The 21,631-nt window shown below is 36.4% G+C and overlaps 3 protein-coding genes across 17 annotated transcripts; 1 reads left to right on the forward strand and 2 right to left on the reverse strand.

Moving 5' to 3' along the window:
* Positions 1 to 659: 659 nt before the first annotated feature.
* On the reverse strand, positions 660 to 10,561 carry LOC311303422 (alcohol dehydrogenase class-3-like). 2 transcript variants are annotated; one of them, XM_084429884.1, is made up of 10 exons: positions 10,529 to 10,561; positions 3,973 to 4,048; positions 3,771 to 3,872; positions 3,464 to 3,614; positions 2,968 to 3,055; positions 2,625 to 2,844; positions 2,272 to 2,532; positions 1,575 to 1,707; positions 1,233 to 1,371; positions 660 to 1,038 (listed from the first exon to the last, which is right to left on the reverse strand). In XM_084429884.1, the coding sequence occupies exons 2-10, from the start codon at positions 3,988 to 3,990 to the stop codon at positions 1,014 to 1,016; spliced, it is 1,137 nt and encodes a 378-aa protein (XP_084286010.1). In that variant the 5' UTR covers positions 3,991 to 4,048; positions 10,529 to 10,561; the 3' UTR covers positions 660 to 1,013. The 2 variants fall into 2 exon arrangements, with proteins under 2 accessions (XP_084286010.1, XP_084286009.1); XM_084429883.1 differs by lacking the exon at positions 10,529 to 10,561 and adding an exon at positions 9,752 to 9,825.
* Positions 10,207 to 15,593, reverse strand: LOC311303423 (alcohol dehydrogenase class-3-like). Of its 12 annotated transcripts, none has more exons than XM_084429887.1 (10): positions 15,528 to 15,593; positions 15,010 to 15,094; positions 14,440 to 14,541; positions 14,049 to 14,196; positions 12,708 to 12,795; positions 12,199 to 12,418; positions 11,846 to 12,106; positions 11,527 to 11,659; positions 11,260 to 11,398; positions 10,207 to 10,678 (listed from the first exon to the last, which is right to left on the reverse strand). In XM_084429887.1, exons 4-10 carry the CDS (start codon positions 14,137 to 14,139, stop codon positions 10,654 to 10,656), a joined length of 957 nt encoding a protein of 318 aa, XP_084286013.1. In that variant the 5' UTR covers positions 14,140 to 14,196; positions 14,440 to 14,541; positions 15,010 to 15,094; positions 15,528 to 15,593; the 3' UTR covers positions 10,207 to 10,653. The 12 variants fall into 12 exon arrangements, with proteins under 12 accessions (XP_084286013.1, XP_084286012.1, XP_084286020.1 ...); XM_084429886.1 differs by having other exon boundaries at positions 14,049 to 14,251; XM_084429894.1 differs by having other exon boundaries at positions 14,049 to 14,251; positions 15,419 to 15,593.
* A 112-nt stretch (positions 15,594 to 15,705) lies between these two features.
* On the forward strand, positions 15,706 to 21,036 carry tmem144b (transmembrane protein 144b). 3 transcript variants are annotated; one of them, XM_084429898.1, is made up of 13 exons: positions 15,706 to 15,863; positions 16,077 to 16,202; positions 16,280 to 16,402; positions 16,478 to 16,577; positions 16,998 to 17,078; positions 17,625 to 17,706; positions 17,842 to 17,915; positions 18,106 to 18,224; positions 18,350 to 18,469; positions 18,692 to 18,789; positions 18,882 to 18,935; positions 19,303 to 19,366; positions 19,534 to 19,712. In XM_084429898.1, the coding sequence occupies exons 1-13, from the start codon at positions 15,800 to 15,802 to the stop codon at positions 19,626 to 19,628; spliced, it is 1,200 nt and encodes a 399-aa protein (XP_084286024.1). In that variant the 5' UTR covers positions 15,706 to 15,799; the 3' UTR covers positions 19,629 to 19,712. The 3 variants fall into 3 exon arrangements, with proteins under 3 accessions (XP_084286024.1, XP_084286026.1, XP_084286025.1); XM_084429900.1 differs by lacking the exons at positions 19,303 to 19,366; positions 19,534 to 19,712 and adding an exon at positions 20,428 to 21,036; XM_084429899.1 differs by lacking the exons at positions 19,303 to 19,366; positions 19,534 to 19,712 and adding an exon at positions 20,428 to 20,796 and having other exon boundaries at positions 18,882 to 18,939.
* Positions 21,037 to 21,631: the final 595 nt, after the last annotated feature.

Raw genomic sequence — 21,631 nt, forward strand, 5'->3', positions numbered from 1 at the left:
CTTCATTTTTCCATTTTACATAAAGATGGAAAAGGGGGAGGGGGATCTGCCAAGAGTATTCATTTGATCTGAATGGAACTACAATTTATTCCTGGACAGCCATCCCAGTTCATCATGGAGAGGCATTCCCCAGCCAGCCCTTTGTCTCTGGTTCTGACAGGCCACAACTGCTATTCTAACCCTCAAGAGCATGCTATATTAAATCAATATATAATATTACCAAGGTCAAAATGCAACCCGTGATCAGCTGCATGTTTCCCCAACCCCTAGTGACACGCACCCATCCATCTGCCTATGACCAAATTCTTTCTGTTTTTCTAGAGGCTTCTCTCACACAGCATGTCCTACTTGGAGACAATGAAGGTTCAGATGATAATATTATTCTAGATGAGGATGAGAACTGGTGGATAGTGGTTTCAAAGGGAAATAATGGTACATATTTAAAATAATGGAGTCCTGGTGGTTTGCTCTGTAATGATGTTGAACATAAACACAAGAACATGGATATTCAGCCAAGCCTGAAATGAAATATAGGTTAGAGTCAAACTGAAGAAACTTTGTCTTAATTCAGACAAAAGAAAAAGACAAAAGGAGTGAAAAGGGATGTTTTGTAGTACAAGATTGCCATCTACTGGTAAAAGAGAAAATACACAACCAAATCAAATTCAAATCAAGCTTTACTGTGTGAAACAGTAACATTGTGACTCAATGTATATTCCTTGAGAATATATACATAAAAAAAAAAAAAATGTATACTGAAATAAAGCTTCTCTCTTGCTGTACATATGAAACCATTCTATATGAAACTGCTGTGTGATGTGACAATTTTTTATGTTTACTGTATAATTATGTTGAACAGGATTCGGGGCCAATGAGATCTGTTGAGAACTGTGGAGATCTGTTTATTGCATTATTGCATAATATTTGACAACATTGATTCTTCTTCCCTGGATGTAATGTCCGAACAGAATATAAACTGTTCTGTTTGAGGAAGACAGGACGCTTCCTTCATTTCACATATTGATCACTGTACGAATACTGAAAAAGAGAAAGTGTGTTTTAGTGTATTTAGTATATATATATATATATAAAAAAATTGTATAATATATATATATATACACATACACATACATATACACACAATTATTAGTCAATGTAAAGACTTCTGTGTGTCGTATATGAAAAATGTCATCAGCACAACACAAGATCATTAGTAGATTCACAGAACTGACCTTTTTCCAGTAATCATGAGATCGAAGGCATGGTTAACCTGATCTAATGTCAAATTGTGTGTCACAAACTCATCCAGCAGAAGTTTCCCACTCATATAATCTAGAACCAACTTGGGCACCGCCTCAACACTCTTCCAACCTGTCAATCAGATAGAAAGAACATTACATTTTTCTGGGTGTCTTCCACCCAAACAACTCACTCTAATAAATAATAAAATAAGAGAGGACTGTTAAATGATTAGACCTAATTCTCCATATCACATCAAACTGGTACTGCACCTGCAACATACACATCAGAACACGACCATGAGTGATATCTTAATTGATCAGGCATGCTTTTACCACCAAAATAGGAGCCTTTCAGAGTTTTTCCAAGCAGAATATCCTCAGAGACCAGAGTTAGTTCCCCCGTCCGGGTCCAGCCCACCATCACACAGACTCCCCCTGCAGGACTGCACGCTTCCACAGCAGCCCTCTGATTGTACGATAAGATTCATTAGTTAGTATCCATCCTAATTTAAAGAGCTTGAGCATTTAAAGTGGCAGATGACAAAACTGCAGTGTGCTTATCATAAACAAAGTTATTGTGCGTTGGTGTGGACGTTAATATAGTTATCTTTAGGGCTGTCGCGATAACCGCAGCAACCACGATATTCGCGTGTTTTCTTTTTCATAAGGCTATACCCTTCTTATTTTGAACTTCCTGCATGTGTATTGAATGTTAAATAAGTTAATAATGATTACACAGCTGTGTTTATCATGGTGATTTGTACAGAGGCTTCGTGGATCTGCAACAGACAGTGATTGAGAGAGCTTCACTCTGTCAGATTGTGTGCTCAGTTGCACGTGCAATTACCTGCGTCTGTCTTTGATTTCAAGTCTTAGATATTCGTGAAAAGGTTGCGTGTCCAAGGAAAGCTAAACATTTGTCGTATCGCTATTGAGCCACTCAAAATTACCGCAAGGGAAATTCTTTCACTGCGACAGCCCTAGTTATCTTTATAGTTATTATTATTGGTGTGAAAGGGCCTTAACTTACCATGACACCCACATTCCCCACACACTCAATAGCAAAGTCAACGCCACCATTCGTCAGCTCCCTCAGCACCTCCTGAATGGGTTTATTGTGGTCTTTAGGGTTCACAAACTCAGTGGCCCCAAATGTCTTGGCGATCTCAAACTTGTCTGGGTTGATGTCAACGGCGATGATCCTGGTGGCACCGGCAGCCTTGCATCCCATGACCGCTGCCAGTCCGACAGCTCCCAAACCAAACACCGCACATGTAGAGCCAGATTCTACCTGGGAAAGACAATGCCAAACTAGCTGGTGGGATGTTATTTTTATTTTATGTATCGCCTTTTTGACGTTACGCCAGTAGAAATCACACACACATTGCCCGTGTTCACTGCTGCCCCATATCCTGTAGACACTCCACAGCCCAGCAGACAGACTTTGTCCAGCGGAGCGTCTGGGTGAATCTTGGTGACGTTGTCCTCTGGCACAACAGTGTATTCAGAGAAGGTGCTGATACCAATAAACTGATGGACCTGCTGATTCTTACAGGTGATCCTGCTAGTGCCGTCAGCAAGAACACACTGCTGAGTTTGCTCCCTAGGAAATAAAGAGATTCTTAATGCAACTGATTTATTTTATCACCCACCTCATAAATCTAGTGTATGATTTTAGGAGAACTTAAACAAAAAAGACAAACATCACTCAGTCACGACAACTCACCAGTTTTTGGTGCAGAGGTTTGTCTTTGGACTCATGCAGCGTTCACATTTTCCACACTGTGGCACGACTAGAGTAATAACTTTATCTCCTGTAGATAAATGGAAGAATGCAGTTTTAAAGTTAAAGCAAAATTGTAAAAACTATAAAGCGAATTTATTTACATGCCTTTTATTTTAACAAAAATATTTTGTATAACTACTAATCTATTTATTTGCTCTGTATTCGTGTTTTTGTTACATTTCGTACTCATGCATAGGCTAATAAAGGATGATTTCAGGACCAAAAAAAGACCAATTACAATTCAGTATACAAATATTACAAAGTCATTACTGTCAGTTGCATTTTAAATAAAGATTATATCAATGTAAATTGTATTTCAACATATATGTATATGTCTAAACTTACAAAAAAAGATCTATTGAAATAGATATCAACAGTTTGGCAGAAGTTTGCAAGTTAAAGTTAACACAAAAAAAAGCCTCCTTGATGGATTTACCTTTGGACATCTTTGTGACGCCTGGACCGACACTCTCCACCACTCCTGCCCCCTCATGTCCCAAAACCAAAGGAAAGGGCTGGGGATTCATAGTTTTACCAACCTCATACAGGAAAGTCCAGTCTGTGTGGCATACTCCAGATGCAACTATCTGACATGGGTCAATTGAAAGTCATTGGTCTAATACATAAATAGTGCCTGGCTATTGATACAACATCAGAATTGCGTCTTTATGCAATACTACATATATGTGTTGTACGTAAACAGATTACATACAGACTGGGCTAATGAAGTGTAATGGACATACCTTAATTCGTACTTCATGTGCTTTGGGAGGTGCAACCTCCACTTCCTCAATGGAGAGTGCTTTCCCTGGTTCCCAGGCCACTGCTGCCTTGCACTTGATCACCTTATAAAAAGATATGAATGTGATTCATTTCACAGTCTTAAAAACAACATCATTTTTTGATGACAACTATGTGAGGATTCTCTTTCCTTTATGTCCTTACCTTGCCCTCAGTTTCCATGATAACCACACACTTTTAATACAATGAATCGTTTCCAAAGTTGTCAATAAACAGCCTCCTAAAAGAACATGAATGACAATTAAAACTTGAATGTGTTAAGGTTTTTTTTTTTTTTTTTTTTTTTTGTACAAGCCGACCAAGAGGGGTCAAAATATATAAATGATTTTACAGACACGGGAGCTATTCTGTATTATTACCCTTCAGACTTTATCACCAATGGGTTTAAATGATGAAGCGTTATTTAATGTAATGTTATAAAATAATGGTATTTGTATTTTCTATGTATGCATTTATGTAAAAAAATTAAAAATAAATGTATGTGATGTTATAGATAAAATTATAAATTGTGTCATTGATTGTTATTGGTGGCAATTTGTCATGTTAAAAAAACCTGATTGGCCATTTTAGATTTTAAATTGGATCATCTTGTAATTGTCTGCTTGATGAAGGACATGGGACCTGATACATTGTGCTTAATAAAGTTTTTTTATATATATATTTTTGCAAGTGCAGATAGTGTGCAGTTTAATTTTTAAAAAAAAATTTTTTATAATTTTTTGGCTATCTCTTTTTTTTTTTTTATGCACCTATCGATTACCTGGAGTTGTGTGAGGTTAATTGTCCATTTATGTACAAACCGACAATGAACAAAAAGTTTGTGTGAATGTATTGTTGCACAATTTTAAATAGTTGTGACGCCATATTTTAAGTCCCACTTTAGCTTAACATGTTAGATGAAAGGGGACAGTAGGTTTCATATGAAGTGCATCACTTTAAAGCTATTCTGATGGATTATCATAATGGGCTTCTTCGCCCGAAAACGGGCGAAAACTTGAACGTTTTTTTTTTTTTTTTTTTTTTGCTTCATCGGATGGGGGTGAAACTTGGTGACTTTTGTTTTATTACCTATATGAACACACAAAAAAAAAATCAAGGAGATGATTCTGATATGTTAAAGGGTCGTAAAAAAAAAAGTCACACTTAGCTTCCTCCCGCCCGAAGACGGGCGACATAGGAAATGAATGGGAAATACGAAAAAATAGGAAAACTCAGAGAAACTTTTGGTGGTACAAGCTACAGATCAGCCACTGTGCTGAAAAAAAGTGTACAGTAATGAAGGGGTGACACTCTAAAACATCAAGAGTGCAAATAAGACACCCTCCCCCCCCCCACACACACCCACACACACAAACACACACACACACACAGAGAAATGAACTGGTAAGACTGAAACAGCAAATTTTGCTCCAAACTATATAAAAATTATATAATCATAATAACTCCAAAACTATGAGAGTCAAAAGGTAGGTATCGTTTGAAAGAACTCTTTTTAATTTTTTTGAAAATATAAATTACATTACATTTGGACATTGTCCTGCCAAGAAACAGCGGATAAAAGACAATATATATATATATAATTTTTATTATGATTTTGCATATCTTTCTTATTTGTCATGGAATAACTCAGGAAGGAAATAAGGTAGGAGGAAAATTCTTTTTTAGTGAAGTCCCCCTACATGTTAGCTGCATCTGGATAAAAAAATTATAATTTTTGGATAAAGGAATCAAAAGTTACAGCATTTGGAAAAGAGACAGCCTTTTTGTACAGTCTTTGACACCCCCTCAATTTTTTCTCCATGAAGAATATCTTGTCATAAAAGCAATAGATTATGTTAATTTTGGGCTCATTTTAATTGTAATAATATGCTGTAAAAAATGAAGTGCCATTTTCAATTATCTGAGAATGTTTCATGAGCTGTATGATGTTTTTGACACATTTCAGTACATTATTTTATAGATTATGAAAAAAAAGAAATTATATTTATCAGCAAATAACTCAGCAATACTTAAGAGTTTTTCAAAGTGGATACATTCACTGTAAAGTTCAGACTCTAAGCTTTCAAATGACATCAACTTTGTATTAATCAAGGCAAGATTTTTAAAAAATATGGTAAAGAATATTTTCGCAGCTAGGTGGCGCCTGCTGGCAGTACACTCGGTTTTAGAGGGATTACTCAGCACTCGTTAGGAGCACAGTCTATGGTTAGGAGTTAATAAATTAGTAAAAAATTAGATGCATTAAAAAGCTGAGATCCTAAGCTTTAAAATGATATATAATTTGTGTTGTTCCATTCAGTGGTTGCTTAGTAATAAAAAAATTTCTTTCCAAATGGGAATAAATCAAATAAATAAATAAAAAAGCTATAGGCCGCCTATAGGCGGTTATAGGACATGACACAAATTAATACATTTTGAAGCCACTAGATGGCGCTCTTCTCACTTGAAAAACATATTTTTTTAGGCCTGCATTCTATTTTGATGTGAAATGTTGCATTTATTGAAAAATTAAATAAAATAAAATAAAAATATATATATATTAATTCTAATGGAAAAAATAGCTCATAAAAATTATATAATTAATGCAAAGTATCATAAAAAAATGATAATAAGAAATAAGAAAACATTATAGAACAAAAATATATTTGATTGGTTATCCTGGGAAAAAGTAAAGTAAAATTTTAAGGCTTCGCCCGTTTTCGGGCGGGAGGAAGCTAAGTGTGACTATTTTACGAAGAAGCCCAGAGGGTTAAACATGCTGTCATGATTTACCTTTATGAACCATATCATACATTAGTTAAAGCTTAGACATTTAACTAATATTTATACCTGCACACAGGCATGACGCCCGTTTCACACATACTCCGTGTGCAGTGCGTATGCGGTGCAGGAGCAGCACGCCCTATAGTGCTTTCACATATATGCTGCGTTTGCAGTGCGTAACTGATCCGCTGCTGTACCACAAACGCTATTTGTATTTCAAATCCAGAAGTTATCAGCAACTTTTATTTAAAAAAAAGTTTTGTCAGCATTGCGATTCTCTTTGTAGCCTACACATATATAGGCTACACTCTTTAGACGTATTCACGACACGTTTAAACACAATTTAAACAACGTATTATTCAATGCATTACTTCTATATAATTATGACCGCCGCTAGCGTAGCTAGCGAAAGCGGTCATATAGGGATTGTCAAAGTTTTTTTTTTTTCATCTACTGAATTTTTCATCAACGATACCAGGGACACCGAAACACCGGGGAACATGAAATTTGGTGGGCATGTAGCCCCACTAGACTTTTACGGAAAAATTTCGTTTGGTCCCCGGGGGCCACTCCCCCCCCCCCCCGCGCTGGGCCCCCCCAAACCCCCAAAATGCAGTTTTTCCTAAATAACTACCTGAACCGTGGCACCGAGGATGAAGAAATGTTTATGGTATGTTGCTCTTAAGGGCCCACATCAACCTAGCCCATAATCACTCATTTGTGATTTGCGCCCTTCCCATAAAAAATGAAAATGCAATATTATTCTGCTTTAATCGCCCCTATCTTCAGTTGAGATGTTCAGAACTGCACCATATTTCATGTGTATGATTAACTTGACATCCTCTGGGGGTATGCTAAGTTTCGTAGAATTTCATCCATGGGGGGGTATAAAATAAATTCATTTATGTGCACATTTAGTGACTGTACACTCATCGGCCTGTAGATGGTGCTGTTGAGCGAAGGGTTGCTGGTTTAGGATGATACTGTCACACACACACACACATGCAGGAATACAAACAAACGCAAGCATGCACACACACTGACAGACACACACCCATACACACACATACAAATCCACATGCACAGACACACACACACAAACACACACGCGCGCACACATGTACGCACGCATACATACACACACAGACACACACACACATACACAAACACACACACAGACATGCACATACTACTACTTTTTTTAGGTATATAAACACGCAATACAGCCAAATTGCTCCACGTCATTTATTTTTGTGGAAAGCCAGTGCAGGCCTGAGCGGCGGTGATATTTTGTACCGCCATGCGGTACATCTAGTTATATATTAAGTTACTCAATCAAGTGGTAAAATATTTACCATGTACTTATATTAAAATCGCATAGCCTACATTTTAAATTAAAACTTAAAATTGACAAAAACAGCAGACTCATTCCCTTTCTTTTGCATAATTTAAATCTTTATACAATAAATCTTGCATGTCACAAAGAACTTGTTTTTCCACCTCCACGAATGAGACGAGTGTTGTTCATTATGTTGCCTTGTTGAAATAAATTGTATTTTCCTTGCTTTACCCCGGTCTTAAAGTGAAAAAAAAAAGTAGTATTTAATTAAATACATTTATGTTGAGATTACTACATTTTCAGGTCAATCTGTGTCCATTTTGACCACGAAACATGCGTTGTCACTGTCACTTAATGCTGGCAACTTCTTGTCATCCACAATCCAAAGATCGTCATGTATTGCGGAGAGTTAAGTTTTTTAATATAATCGCCACGGTCGGAGGTACTAAGGCTTCCCACATAATCCATCGTCAAATCTTTGATTTACAGTTAAGTAGCCTAACGTTATGTGTGCAGTCATGAAATGTTGCAGGTCGTAAAGTAACGTAAACAAGTTTAACTTATATAAAAGCAAATTCGGGCTCTATATGCTGCACTGCTAACATTGGCTATTACATTACTAACTTAGTCTAACATGATAATTCATCACAGTATGTCCGGATTTTGATTCGTAAACAGTTGAACGTTTTACATAATGTTATATTAATATGAAACACAAACAAACAGATCCAACTCTGAAATTGCCGTTTATTATTGAGTCAACAAGAAATTACAAACAATGCGAAATCTACGTTAATTACAATGTTCTTTTACAGAACTCGGCATAACAGATAGCGGTTTTCTGCCTCCTGGATGCACGCGCATGCGGTATTGTTTGTATACAAGAAACCCGTGTATAAGGGCACCCCCGGAAACATTCTAAAATAATAAAATAATCCATGCTATGGGACCTTTAAAGTAAAAAGATGAAAAAAAGATTTAATTAAATACATTTATGGTGAGATTACTACATTTTAATTAATTAAATGCATTTATGGTGAATTAAATTACTCAATTTTCAAGTCAATCTGTGTTAATTTTGACCACGAAAATGCGATGTCTCTTTAATTCAGCACAGCAAAAATAGACTCGGTGCGGAAACGATCGCTGCACCGCAACTGGAACGGATCGACGGACTGCATCCGCGCGCAGTGTGAAAGCTCTAACCTGTTAACATGGGTGCGGAAAAAAATACGCACCGCATACGCACTGCAAACGGAGTATGTGTGAAACGGGCGTGAGGTTGCATATGGTGGCATATGCCTGGTGGTGGTTGAGGAGAGATCCCCTGACATGATTGTAAAGCGCTTTGGGTGTACACTGTACAGTAGTACATATGAAAGCGCTATATAAATGCCCGATTCTATTCCGATTCTATATGCGTTTCTCACCCTTGTGTGGTGTAGCAATAAGGAAGTATGAAAGTGCACCATATCATATGTCACATGCATTCTTGTTTTACATTACAAACCATGCAACCCTTTTCATAGCAGAATGATGTTCTGCTTTGAATGTTTTTAGAAAACCATACTAATTTCTTTTCATTTAAAAACACTTCACTTTACCTTAAAAAACAGTTCAAGTACAAATCATTGCCTAATATTATTGTACTGACACTATAGTAAATATGTTTAGAATTAATTCACATTGAGGAGGATTGTGACATCCCTCAAGGCTATAAAGTAGTTTTGAGTAGTTTACCATATTTAAAACACATTCAATAAAGCAGATGAATACATGCACATATTTACAGTATCTGGTTGCATTCTATTTATAACTTACATTCAGAGCTGTTTTTGTCTGGGCTTGGGAGAGGATCTGCTTGTAGTGTACTTTGTACTAGTGCACAGCTGCTATAAGATTATTCAAAGCATGTGTTACTGGATGAATGACCAATCCAGAAGCTGAACCAGCTGCTGCCTGCATGTGATTGGATAACCCACAAATAACTTATGGGTCAGCCTTCCTCTTCCCAAAAGCAAAATAAGTTTGATTGTGATCAGTATCGAATGAAGCCCCATGGAAACTAGCAACACTTGTGGACGTGTGGAATATAAACACAAGAACTAATAAATATTCAACAAATATTAGCCTAAAGCAGTCTGAAGGCACACAGAAGGGAGGGATACATACTTCTCTATACAGTGCACAATGAGTTACGAGAAATGAAGTAAACAAGGTGCAAATGCAGTGCAAGCATGCCATCTACTGCTAATAGAGAGAAGATACAAACAAATCAAATTCAACAGATTTGGCTTTATTGTGTGGAACAGTTTCTGATCATAACAGACATGTTCCTTGTATTCTCCTTGAGAATATAAACAAAGAACAATCAATGCACTGTTCAGTGAATATGACTTTTCCTATCCTATACCTTTATATCAGTGCACCTGTGTGCTATAGCTAAGGACCTTTGGATTAGCAGATACAGGAGATAATCATTGTCTAAACATAGGCCTATCTCTCTTTTCCTGTGTACATATTGCAAAACAGTCTTTTATTATGGCAGTTAACTGTCAAAATAACAGCAAAAAATTATGTCTTAAACTTTTCACTTACACTTATGCCATTGATTCAGCCTTTCATTTGGATGGTGCATGGTTTTTAGAGAGGGAGAAGATGAACCCACCTAAAGCACTGATATTATGTGTTCTGTTTAAAGGTTATTGGGAATCTCCTGTATTTCACATCTCAATCACTGTCCGAATACTGAGAAAGAGAGAAAGATATCGAATTACATAGACGTTAATTTTTTTTTTTTTTTTTGCATTTCATACATAGACTTGAAACAATTTTATATACAATATCATCTTCACTGATCTCACAAACACACACACTCACTATATATATATATATATATATATATATATATATATATATATATATAAATAATTTTTGAAACATGAGAATAGAAGTGTGTAAAATAAAGGTTTATAATGTGTGTATATAAAACCCAAAATATAAAATGAAAATACAAAAGAACTGTGTGTGTGTGTGTGTGTGTGTGTGTGTGTATATATATATATATATATATATATATATATATATATATATATATAATTATTATAATTATTATTATAAATAGATTCATCCATGTATGTATTTTTTTTATCTCATCATTTGTAATCAATGTAATTTCTCTCCATCTTCCTTTTATAAAATATTTGAACATTACAGTAAATTGCTAAATGATTAAGCATATAAGATAAGCAACATTTTCTGGTGCTTTTCCATCACAAAACAAATCCATGATTGTGTTCATTAGTAGATGCTAATACCGTACAACTGACCTTTTTCCCCTGATCATGAGATCAAAGGCCTGGTTAATCTGATCTAGAGTCAGTCTATGTGTCACAAACTCATCCAGCAGAAGTTTCCCACTCATATAATCTAGAACCAGTCTGGGCACCGCCTCAACACTCTTCCAACCTGTCAATCAAAAGGGTAATTACTTTATAATTATTATTATTATAATTTTTCACATTTACCATGCAAACAGCTCACACTACCCTAAATGCAGGGAAAATTGCCCTGGGGCGTGCAATCGTGGCATTTACCTCCAAAATAAGTGCCTTTCAGAGTTCGTCCTAGCAGGATATCCAAGGGGGACAGAGAAAGTTCCTCCACCTCAATCCAACCCACGATCACACAGATCCCCCCTGCAGGACTGCATGCTTCCACAGCAGCCCTCTGGTCAGAGGAAACTGTATTAGTTCAAGTAACCTCAGGGCACATACAGTAAATGATTTTCTTCTACATGGCAAACTGACTTGTTCTAACTTCAGTGTTGCTATAAGCTTCTTTGAAAAATAAACAGCTCTACTAATAAACTTCCAGTTATTGGAATAATAATACACACTGGTTATTGGAACTTACCATGACACCCACATTCCCCACACACTCAATAGCAAAGTCAACGCCACCATTCGTCAGCTCCCTCAGCACCTCCTGAATGGGTTTATTGTGGTCTTTAGGGTTCACAAACTCAGTGGCCCCAAATGTCTTGGCGATCTCAAACTTGTCTGGGTTGATGTCAACGGCGATGATCCTGGTGGCACCGGCAGCCTTGCATCCCATGACCGCTGCCAGTCCGACAGCTCCCAAACCAAACACCGCACATGTAGAGCCAGATTCTACCTGGGAAAGACAATGCCAAACTAGCTGGTGGGATGTTATTTTTATTTTATGTATCGCCTTTTTGACGTTACGCCAGTAGAAATCACACACACATTGCCCGTGTTCACTGCTGCCCCATATCCTGTAGACACTCCACAGCCCAGCAGACAGACTTTGTCCAGCGGAGCGTCTGGGTGAATCTTGGTGACGTTGTCCTCTGGCACAACAGTATATTCAGAGAAGGTGCTGATACCAATAAACTGATGGACCTGCTGATTCTTACAGGTGATCCTGCTAGTGCCGTCAGCAAGAACACACTGCTGAGTTTGCTCCCTAAGAGGCAGAGAAAAATTTCTATTTTTCTCAGAAAGAAATGATAAAATGGATACAAGGAATTTTACATAACATTAGCAACATGAAATATTAAGAAAAGTTTCTTTTTAATTAATAACACTCAATCGTATTAAATAAAATAACATTAAAATCTATTTTATTTAATAATATTGAATGATCATTCCAAATAAAACAGAAATGCTAATCAACTAAAGTCAATCTCTCAAAAGCAAATTTTAAAAAATATATAATAAAGTCCCAGACAACAATGTTTTTCTTTTATCCTAACCAGTTTTTGGTGCAGAGGTTTGTCTTTGGACTCAGACAGCGTTCACATTGTCCACACTGTGGCAGGAACAGAGGAATGACATGATCTCCTGCAGATACATGGTACATGATAATGTTTATACACTGTTTTTTTGTATTTTCAGATTATATTTTATATTTATATTTTTGGTTTTATATACACAGAGTATACACATTTGTTTTACACACTTCTATTCTCATGTTTCAAAAATTAAGTGATTACAGTTTTTTTAGTCGCATTTCTCAGATCATAACTGAAATTGTCAAAACTACTTGTTCAACCTCCACATCATCTAGTCACTTGTGCACATCATTAAAGCAATTTATCATTCTTTTGAACAAATTGCAAATGCTTTGGTACATTCATGCGATTGATAATGTGCAGTTGTCTGCTGTTTCCTACATTATCAATTGCTTATGTCATGTTGCTTAAAATGTTTTATTCTGGTTCCCTGTTGAATAGTCTTACCCCTCAAAAAATCCCATATACCTGTACAGTAATGTGTCAGTTTGTACTGTTCAAATTGATATATGCCATACAGATAAAGTGCTGTCTTGTGCATTTTTAATCATTGTCATCAAAATTATAGCCATAGTTTAAATCTGAAAATACTGACAGAGTACGCCGTTATATTGACAACATGACTAAGAATGTTGTTTGTGAACAATGAAACAAGGACTTGTCATTTTGATGGTACTGATATGTTCATTGACATTGGCAAATATACTAATACTTACTTTTGACAGATAAACTAAGGATTTTGAGCAAGATCAAGGATTTTGCAGGTAATCCATTGTGTGGTGCTCTTTGTACGAATTGTTTTGAGAAATAAACTTACTGGTTTGCAAATCTTAAAGGGATAGTTCACCCAAAAATGAAAATTCTGTCATCATTTACTCACCCTAAAGCTGTTCCAAACTTGTATGAATTTCTTTCTTCTGCTGAACACAAAAGAATATATTTTAAAGAATGTCGGCAACCAAAGAGTTGATGGACCCCATTTTTTTGGAAGGCAATGGGGCCTTGGGCCTGTTTGATTGCCCATATTCTTTAAAAATCTTCTTTTTGGTTTAGCAGAGGAAAGAAATTCATACAAGTTTGGAACAACATGAGGGTGAGTAAATGATGACAGAAGTTTTATTTTTGGTTGAACTTTCTAAGGAAGATTCAAGAAATGTACCAAAGTGACTGAGAAAAACTTAAGATGATGTAATTGAGACATGAAAAATCCATTTCCATTTATAAACATTTCATATATTGGTAGAAGTAAAAGAAATATTATGATCAAGTGTTTGAGGTTTTTTTTATGTATTTTTTTTTTACCTTTGGACACCTTTGTAACTCCTGGACCAACACTCTCCACTGTTCCAGCTCCTTCATGTCCCAGGATTAAAGGAAAAGGCCGTGGCTTCATTTTAGCAACATCATACAGGTAAGCCCAATCTGAGTGACACACCCCAGATGCTGCTATCTGACAAGGATTGATGAATAGTCTTTGCTCAGTGAAATAAAATAATACTTGGTCCCTTAAAAGCACAATAAAAAAATTAAGATTAAGAAAAAACATTTTTTGAAAGCATGTAGTATCCAGAATAGTGTTAATGGTTATCCCTTATTCTCAGGCATTTTTAAAAGTAGTTTTTTTTTTTTTTAGTTTGTGCAAGTATACGTTTATACTATATGTAGCCTAAGATGAAGAATATAACAAACCTACCTTAATTCGTACTTCATGTGCTTTGGGAGGGGAAACCTCCACTTCCTCAATGGAGAGTGCTTTCCCTGGTTCCCAGGCCACTGCTGCCTTGCATTTAATGACCTTAGGAATATATATATATATATATATATATATATATATATATATATATATATATATATATATACACACACACACACTGTGATGACTGGGAGAAAGTGTCGCAATCAACATGAACATGCATACATACAACATACATACACACATACTCAACAGTACTGTTCAAGTTTGGGATTAGTAAGGTTTTTTGTTATTTAAAAAAATGTTATTCATCAAAGAATCCTTAAAAAAAAAAAAAGATCATGGTTTCCACAAAATTTCAACATTGAAAACAATAACATGTTTTGAGCACCAAATCAGCATATTAGAATGATTTCTGAAGCATAATGATGTTGTTTAAAATTATAATTATATTTCGCACTACTGTTTTTACTGTTTCTATCTTATTGAATAATTGCTGCCTTGGTTGACTCTTTTCAAAAACACATGCATTATACAATACATTCATTTCCTCTTATGTCCTTACCTTACCCTCAGTTTCCATGGCAACCACACACTTCCATAAAGTGAATCTTTCCACTGTGGTCGTCTGTCTGCTATAGACAACGTTATTCTGCTGATGATTATAAAAAAAAAAAAGAAGAAAAAAAAAGTTATTCCTGTTAAGAATGTTTCACTGCCTTCTAATTCTAGTACTCTAGTATGCTAAGTTTTAGTAAGCTACTGTACAATTCAGCATATAAACACATAACATTTTAACATTCAAAAAGACATTCAGAGCAGCAGATGCATGTTACTAATAGCTACTCTTAACTCACTCAATGACTAGTACTTTTATCGGGGTTCAAGAGAATGGTGTTGTTATTTTTGTTGGCACTTCTTTTTTGCTTTGCATATTAAGAATTTGGGATGCTGGCCAGACATCTTATGATTGGCTTACCGTCTTTCTTCTGCGTAACGGTTGCGGAATCAAAACAAGTTAGAAGGTGATCGCCATCTAGTGGAGCTGTTTAGGAACTACGTTCATTTAAAGCAAAAAAAAAATTCACCCTCAGTTCCAAACCCGGATGACTTTCTTTCTTCTTTGGAAGTTTGGAACACAAAATGTTTGGCAGAATGAACCTTAGTCGCCATTCTCTTTTTATATATGAAAAAGGGTAGCCTAAATGGTAAGTACCTCCCCACAACTCCCTAATATGTTAGTAGGGCGGGACAGTGGGGCCAATTAATAACACCTGGTTAAGGCTACAACAAACCACTTGACTCAACTACCACAACAACAAATGCAGTGCTTACGTAGAGTGAGGGGAAAAAGAGATTTATGGCTTTACTAGCTGTAATTGTGCTTTTTGTTGTTAGATGCTGCAGCACATTGTCAGCTGAAGGTAGATTAAATATTACATATTTAAAAAATACAAATTTTTAATTGGTCTATGTCTTTGACTGAAAACATGCCTCTTTATCACCTCTGGGAGTGTGGGTTTGGAAACTGCTGTGCTTGGAAAGTCAAACAATATTTTTTGAATAGTCTATTATTATTATTTTTTGCATAAATGCCACAAGTGTGTTGTCAACCTTTAGTTTTGTTTTATACCTAGAGCCCCCTCGCTCCTCTAATGAAGCCAACAGTACAGACACCACCTATGGCTTTGTGGCCTGTACTTTTGCAGTGCTGTTGTATGGAAGTTACTTTGTTCCTGTTAAAACGATAGATACCGGCGATGGTGAGGAGTTTAACTGTACTTTTACACGCCACACTAACATTTGACCAACCTTGCCTCAAAATCTGCTGTCTTTACAGGAATGTTTTTCCAGTGGATTTGCAGTTCAGCTATTTGGTGTGTTGGACTGGTTGCTGACACAGTGTTTCACCCCTCCAGAGCTCATCCTGCAGCTATGCTTGGAGGAGCACTTTGGGCCACTGGTAAAGTGTATGTGTGAGCGAATAAACATGTTTAATATACATACAGATGTCATTTATAACAGATTTACCTCTTAGGAAATATAACCGCTGTCCCAGTTGTGAAGTTTATTGGCCTTGGTCTTGGAATTTTGCTTTGGGGATCCAGTGGATTGTTAATTGGATGGGCAAGCTCAAGGTGAGCTGGCTTGATGTTTGACAGAAGGGGGTTATAGGGATGTATTGAACTTCCTGATGTTAAACTTTGGGACACTGATTTATATGCTGGTCCAGGCTGCGTTTTCCAAAAGCATCGTGAGCCAAGCTGATCGTAAAGCATTTGTTAATCTTAATGTAAATGTCACCATTTACTAATACATGATTCAAATTTAAAATCTGTTATCATTTAATGGACCTGAGCTAACACAAACTAACAGTGAACAGGTATTAACTAACATTAAGAAAGATGAACTGTAACACACGTATTGCTCATTGTTAGCTAATGATAGTAGTTTAATGCATAAATTAATGTTAACTAGTAGGACCTAATTATAAAGTGTTATCCATGTTTTTAATTGAAGGCTGAGGTAATCTTACCTCTTAAGTCATTCCTTTCAAGGTTTGGCTGGTTTGGGCTGCATCCAGAGGAAGTGCCCAAACCAATACTCAATTACTGTGGAGCTGGCCTTTGTCTGCTAAGGTAATGGGAGAGGTAATGGGAGAGGTATTTATGTGTTTTTATTTAAATTTTCCCTCTTAGCAGGGAACATAATAATTGTCCACCTCCAAATGCACACATCAAGATGTTTCTTTGGCTATTAATGAAGGCTGAAATTTTACAAAGTAATATTGTTCATTCAACTAAGAAGGTGCTTTTAGTCCTCAGAAATCCTAATGGAAAGGACATGCTTCAGGCACACTTCTTTAGTATGGACAGACAATATTTTTTTTATTCCCCCCCATTATTGTTAACTTAGTAGTTACACCTCACAAAGATCCTTTTGAGATGAAAGTGCTGCTGTCTTACTCGCTCAAAAGTTTCTCTGAAATAGAAAATGCAATATATTGTGTAAGGCAGGATAAACAACCTCCTAAGACCTGAAGCCACGTTGTATTGGATCTACAGTTCCATCTGATTTTATGGGATATGGAATAAAAACATCCTTGCGTTTTATTTATTGTGAGAGAGAAGTCTCTGGATTAGGTTTTATTTTTTTCTCATAACACAATCTTGTCTTTGTTTCAGTGCCATCATATTCTTCTTTGTGAAAAGTGATGTTCAGAAACGTACATCTCCTGAATCCATGCCTTTGTTGATTGATGATAGGGTAAGTTAGAGGGCTTTTCCACATTAAGAGCTTTTTGGATGTTATGTAGAATATTGTTTGGTGTATTTTGTTTTGGATACACACATCTTTGCCTACATTTTGGGCGCATGTATTCAGTCTGTAGTCTGTCTTTAGAGGTTGAATCAAGACATCACAAACCTCAGTGATTCATGGGTGGACACGATTTCACCAAAGAGCAAAAGAGTGTGGTGAGTATCTGTAGGCCTTCCTAGTTCCAGTACATTTCTGGTTCTTTATTATGTACTGTGAATGTGTAAAAAGTTTGTGAATTTATATTTATGGCATTTTCATCTTTATACTATAATATTGTAAAATCTCTGGAATATAAATATTAAATGTGGAATATTTATTTTCTATAATAATATACTCTTGTTACAGGGGCTGCATCTTGGCCATATTTTCAGGTGTCCTTTATGGCTCTTCTTTTGTGCCCGTTTTCTATATTAAAGTTCATGCCAAAACCAATTCAAGTATGTTCACTGGATCCAGTGAGAATGGTATGTATGTATGCATGTATGGGATGACCAAGTAGTTTCAGTATCAATGGTATGCAATTTTTACAGCTTAAGATGTTAAAAAGCATTTTATAGGCTATTCTAACATGTTTTTCTGTCCATTACAGAAATTGACTACTGCTTTGCCCATTACAGTGGAATTTTCCTCATGAGCACAGTGTATTTTCTTACTTACTGCGCATTCATGAAGAACAGGCCTCGGATCTATCCCAGAGCCATCATACCTGGTAATTAATGTGCATTCCATTCCATCATCTTTATTTCAACTTGGATGAAAGGACTGTGTTGCTTTGCAGCTCCACCATATTTGTGGAGTATTGCAAAGCAACTGTATTGTTACAGGTAAAGTTTACTATCAGCTACTGGACACGATATCCCTGAAAATATTCCTCCGCTTTCTACTGAATATTGAGTTCCCGTGTTTCTTAACTGTAAAACCTTCCATGCAGGTTTTCTGAGTGGCTTGATGTGGGGATTAGCCACATATGCATGGCTTATAGGAAATTACTACCTTAGTGCAGTGGTCACATTCCCTATAATTAATGCTGTAAGTATGGCACAAAATAAAATCTTTCATGTTCTCATTCACCTTGCATTGAAAATCGTAAGTAATGACAGTGTGTTCTACTTTGATTTCAGGGTTATGGTTTGGTAGCTGCTCTGTGGGGAAGTGTGGTATTTAAAGAGGTCAAAGTAGGTAACATAAAGCTATTTGTATTCATTCAGTATTTTGGATGGCATTTTTACGTGACCTAGTCTGACACTTTGTTTTTCAAATGATTTAAATCCGCAGAGAGCACTTGCATAAGATAAATTCACTTTAATTAGTTTTGATATTATGGTGAGCAATTAGGATTATAATTATGCATTTAGTGAGTACATATATGTAATTTTATACGTGTGTAGAGACAGAGACAATCAAAATTATTCAACCACCATTGCAAATCAGGTTTATTGGCAAAATGTACAGACTTTCAGCTGTTTGCAATGAACAAATCAAACAAAGTAACTGAAGTAGCTCAACACAACAAATGTTTCAAGTGGTTTCCCCAAATTGCAGGTTTCCAGTGCCAGAGGATGCAAAGCAGCCGCAGACCATCACCGAGATACCACCATGCTTAACTGTAGGCAGAGTGTTCTTTTCAGCATATGCCTCATTCTTCTTCCTCCATAAATACCACTGATCCATAGGGCTGTAAAGTTCCAGTTTTGCTTCATAGCTCCACAGAACAGAATCCCAAAACTGTGGCTTATTTATATACCAACTTTTCTTGTGCTTTTGGGCCAGAAGTGGTGTTCGTCTTGGAGTTCTGGCATGCACTTCGTATGCGCCTTACTGTGCAAGCTGAAACCTCAGTGCCTGTTGCCACCAAGACTAGCAACTAGCAGGTCTTTTGCAGTCACTCAAGGGATGCCTTCTCAGAAATCTGGTTGCTGCTGTTAATAGCTGCCTTTTTCTTCCCTGTCCAGGTAGTGTAACCACTGTTCCTTTAACTTTGAACTTGTAAACTATGCTTCCAGCTGTGTCTTTAGGAACATTTAGTGCCTTCACTATCTTTTTGTATCCTGTTCCTTGTTTGTGAAGGACGATGATATCTTCTCTTAACATTTTGGACCATTCTTTTGACTTAGCCATATTTCTAACTTGCAGTCAAACGTGACACTCAACAAACCTTGCCAGTTCAGATATTTAATGTGTTCTAGCTCAAGCACACCTGTTGCGACTATTGAAGCCCTTGATTAGTCGCATCAGGTGTGCTTGAGACGACACCTGTTTTGCAGATTTGTGCTGTTGTGAGGGATTCTATTCAGGGGGTTGAATAATTTTGAAATTGCAGAAGTCATTAAAAGTTGCTTTTTTTTTTATTTATTAAATTTGGGGAAACCACTTGAAACATTTGTTGTTGAGCTATTTTAATTACTTTTGTTTGATTTGTTCATTGCAAACAGCTGAAAGTCTAAATTAATTATTTTAACTTTAAAAAAATATATATAATATGATATAACATTCAAGTCACTAAATGCATAATTATAATTGCTCACCATATCAAAACTAACGAGTGTGTGTAAGAGCCAGTTTAGATCATAGTCGTTTTAATTTGATATTGATTCATTACCAGTAATAAGGAAATAAAGCAGAAACTTCTATTTAGGCCAGCCTAACAAACCGATTTTCTTTTCTCAGGGTCTTGGGAACTTGCTATTGTTTGCTTTGGCATCTTGTGTTGTCCTGGCAGGCTCCCTGTTAACTGCCTATTCAAAGACTTGAGTATGTACGTTGTTACCACAAGGTGGCAATGGTGGATCAGGTTTTAAACCAATATTCCTGCCAAAAATTGCAGTCACTGCAGCTTATCGCCTTGAACAAGGCATCTGCAGTGGCTTAGTAGCCCTTGATGTTATTTGCCCATTTCTATTGCATTTTAATTGCAGCCCAAATTAATTCTAGGTTTTCTGTAAGTTCACATGTACTGTATTTGAATTAAACAGTAGCCCCTTAGGCTTATGTACATTTGTGTTTGTGCTTGTGCTATGTGTTCAACAGAATCTGCGTATTATCACCCCACACCTTTTGAGCTGTAAATCTGGCTTTTTATGTAATGTACCAATCTTTCCAATAAGACTATCAGCAGACACACTGACAAAGATGGGACAAACACTCATAAAGGTGTGTTTGGTTCAGGTATAAACTACATTATGGGGACAAAATATCCCCACAAAGATGGCAATATCCGAAATCCCTGTCCTTGTGGGAACATGTTTGGGTCCCCATGAAAAACAGCTTATAAATCATATGAAGTGATTGTTGGATATCAGATGGTAAATATATCCAAAGTTCGTCAGAGTTGTAGAAACTTGATGGCGTGTCTAATCAAAACACGGGACAAATACCAGTCCTTTGCTCTCTTTTATTCTCAGTTCTAGATGATTAAGTCTTGGGTAATTCACATGGCATAAAGATCATGGATTGCAGATTCACACGTTATAGACAGATGCCAACAGATGGACAGGATGGATTGGATGTACAAGATGGTTTTAAGTCACTACAAACGATACAATAAAGGAAATCAAACTCATATAATTCATCAAACATAACATATATATACTCAAACCAAACAATTGAAATAAATAAATTCAAACAATACAATTGGCAAAAACAAACTTACTTAACGCATCTTAAGGAAAGGACTCAGAGGACATGGTTGGGTCTCCATTCAAACACCCACACCTCACCAATGCAAAAGAACAAAGGAAGGAAGTGAGGCCTACTTATAGACCTTAACCAGGGGGTGTATGGGTAATGTAGTGTACTCAATTTAGTAGTGTAATTTACTTGGGATTGTGGGATATGTAGTACACAGTATATAAGGGAAAAAAATAAAGAAAGA

This window comes from Rutilus rutilus (genome assembly GCF_951802725.1).
Source record: "Rutilus rutilus genome assembly, chromosome: 14".
Lineage (NCBI taxonomy): Eukaryota > Metazoa > Chordata > Actinopteri > Cypriniformes > Leuciscidae > Rutilus > Rutilus rutilus.

Bases quoted from the DNA above. Each gene is read 5' to 3' on its own strand.
- LOC311303422 (XM_084429884.1), bottom strand. The intron at 2,845-2,967 runs GTGAGTTGTCGT...TTTATTTCCTAG, and splicing joins AACCTCTGCACCAAAAACTG to GGAGCAAACTCAGCAGTGTG. The intron at 1,372-1,574 runs GTAAAAGCATGC...TCTGATTGACAG, and splicing joins GAAAGGCTCCTATTTTGGTG to GTTGGAAGAGTGTTGAGGCG.
- LOC311303423 (XM_084429885.1), bottom strand. The intron at 12,107-12,198 runs GTGTGTGTGATT...TGTCTTTCCCAG, and splicing joins CAGCAGTGAACACGGGCAAT to GTAGAATCTGGCTCTACATG. The intron at 11,399-11,526 runs GTAAATGCCACG...TTTGATTGACAG, and splicing joins GAAAGGCACTTATTTTGGAG to GTTGGAAGAGTGTTGAGGCG.
- tmem144b (XM_084429898.1), top strand. From the start codon at position 15,800: ATGGCTTTACTAGCTGTAATTGTGCTTTTTGTTGTTAGATGCTGCAGC. The intron at 16,203-16,279 runs GTGAGGAGTTTA...CTGTCTTTACAG, and splicing joins AACGATAGATACCGGCGATG to GAATGTTTTTCCAGTGGATT. The intron at 17,707-17,841 runs GTAAGTTAGAGG...GTCTGTCTTTAG, and splicing joins CTTTGTTGATTGATGATAGG to AGGTTGAATCAAGACATCAC.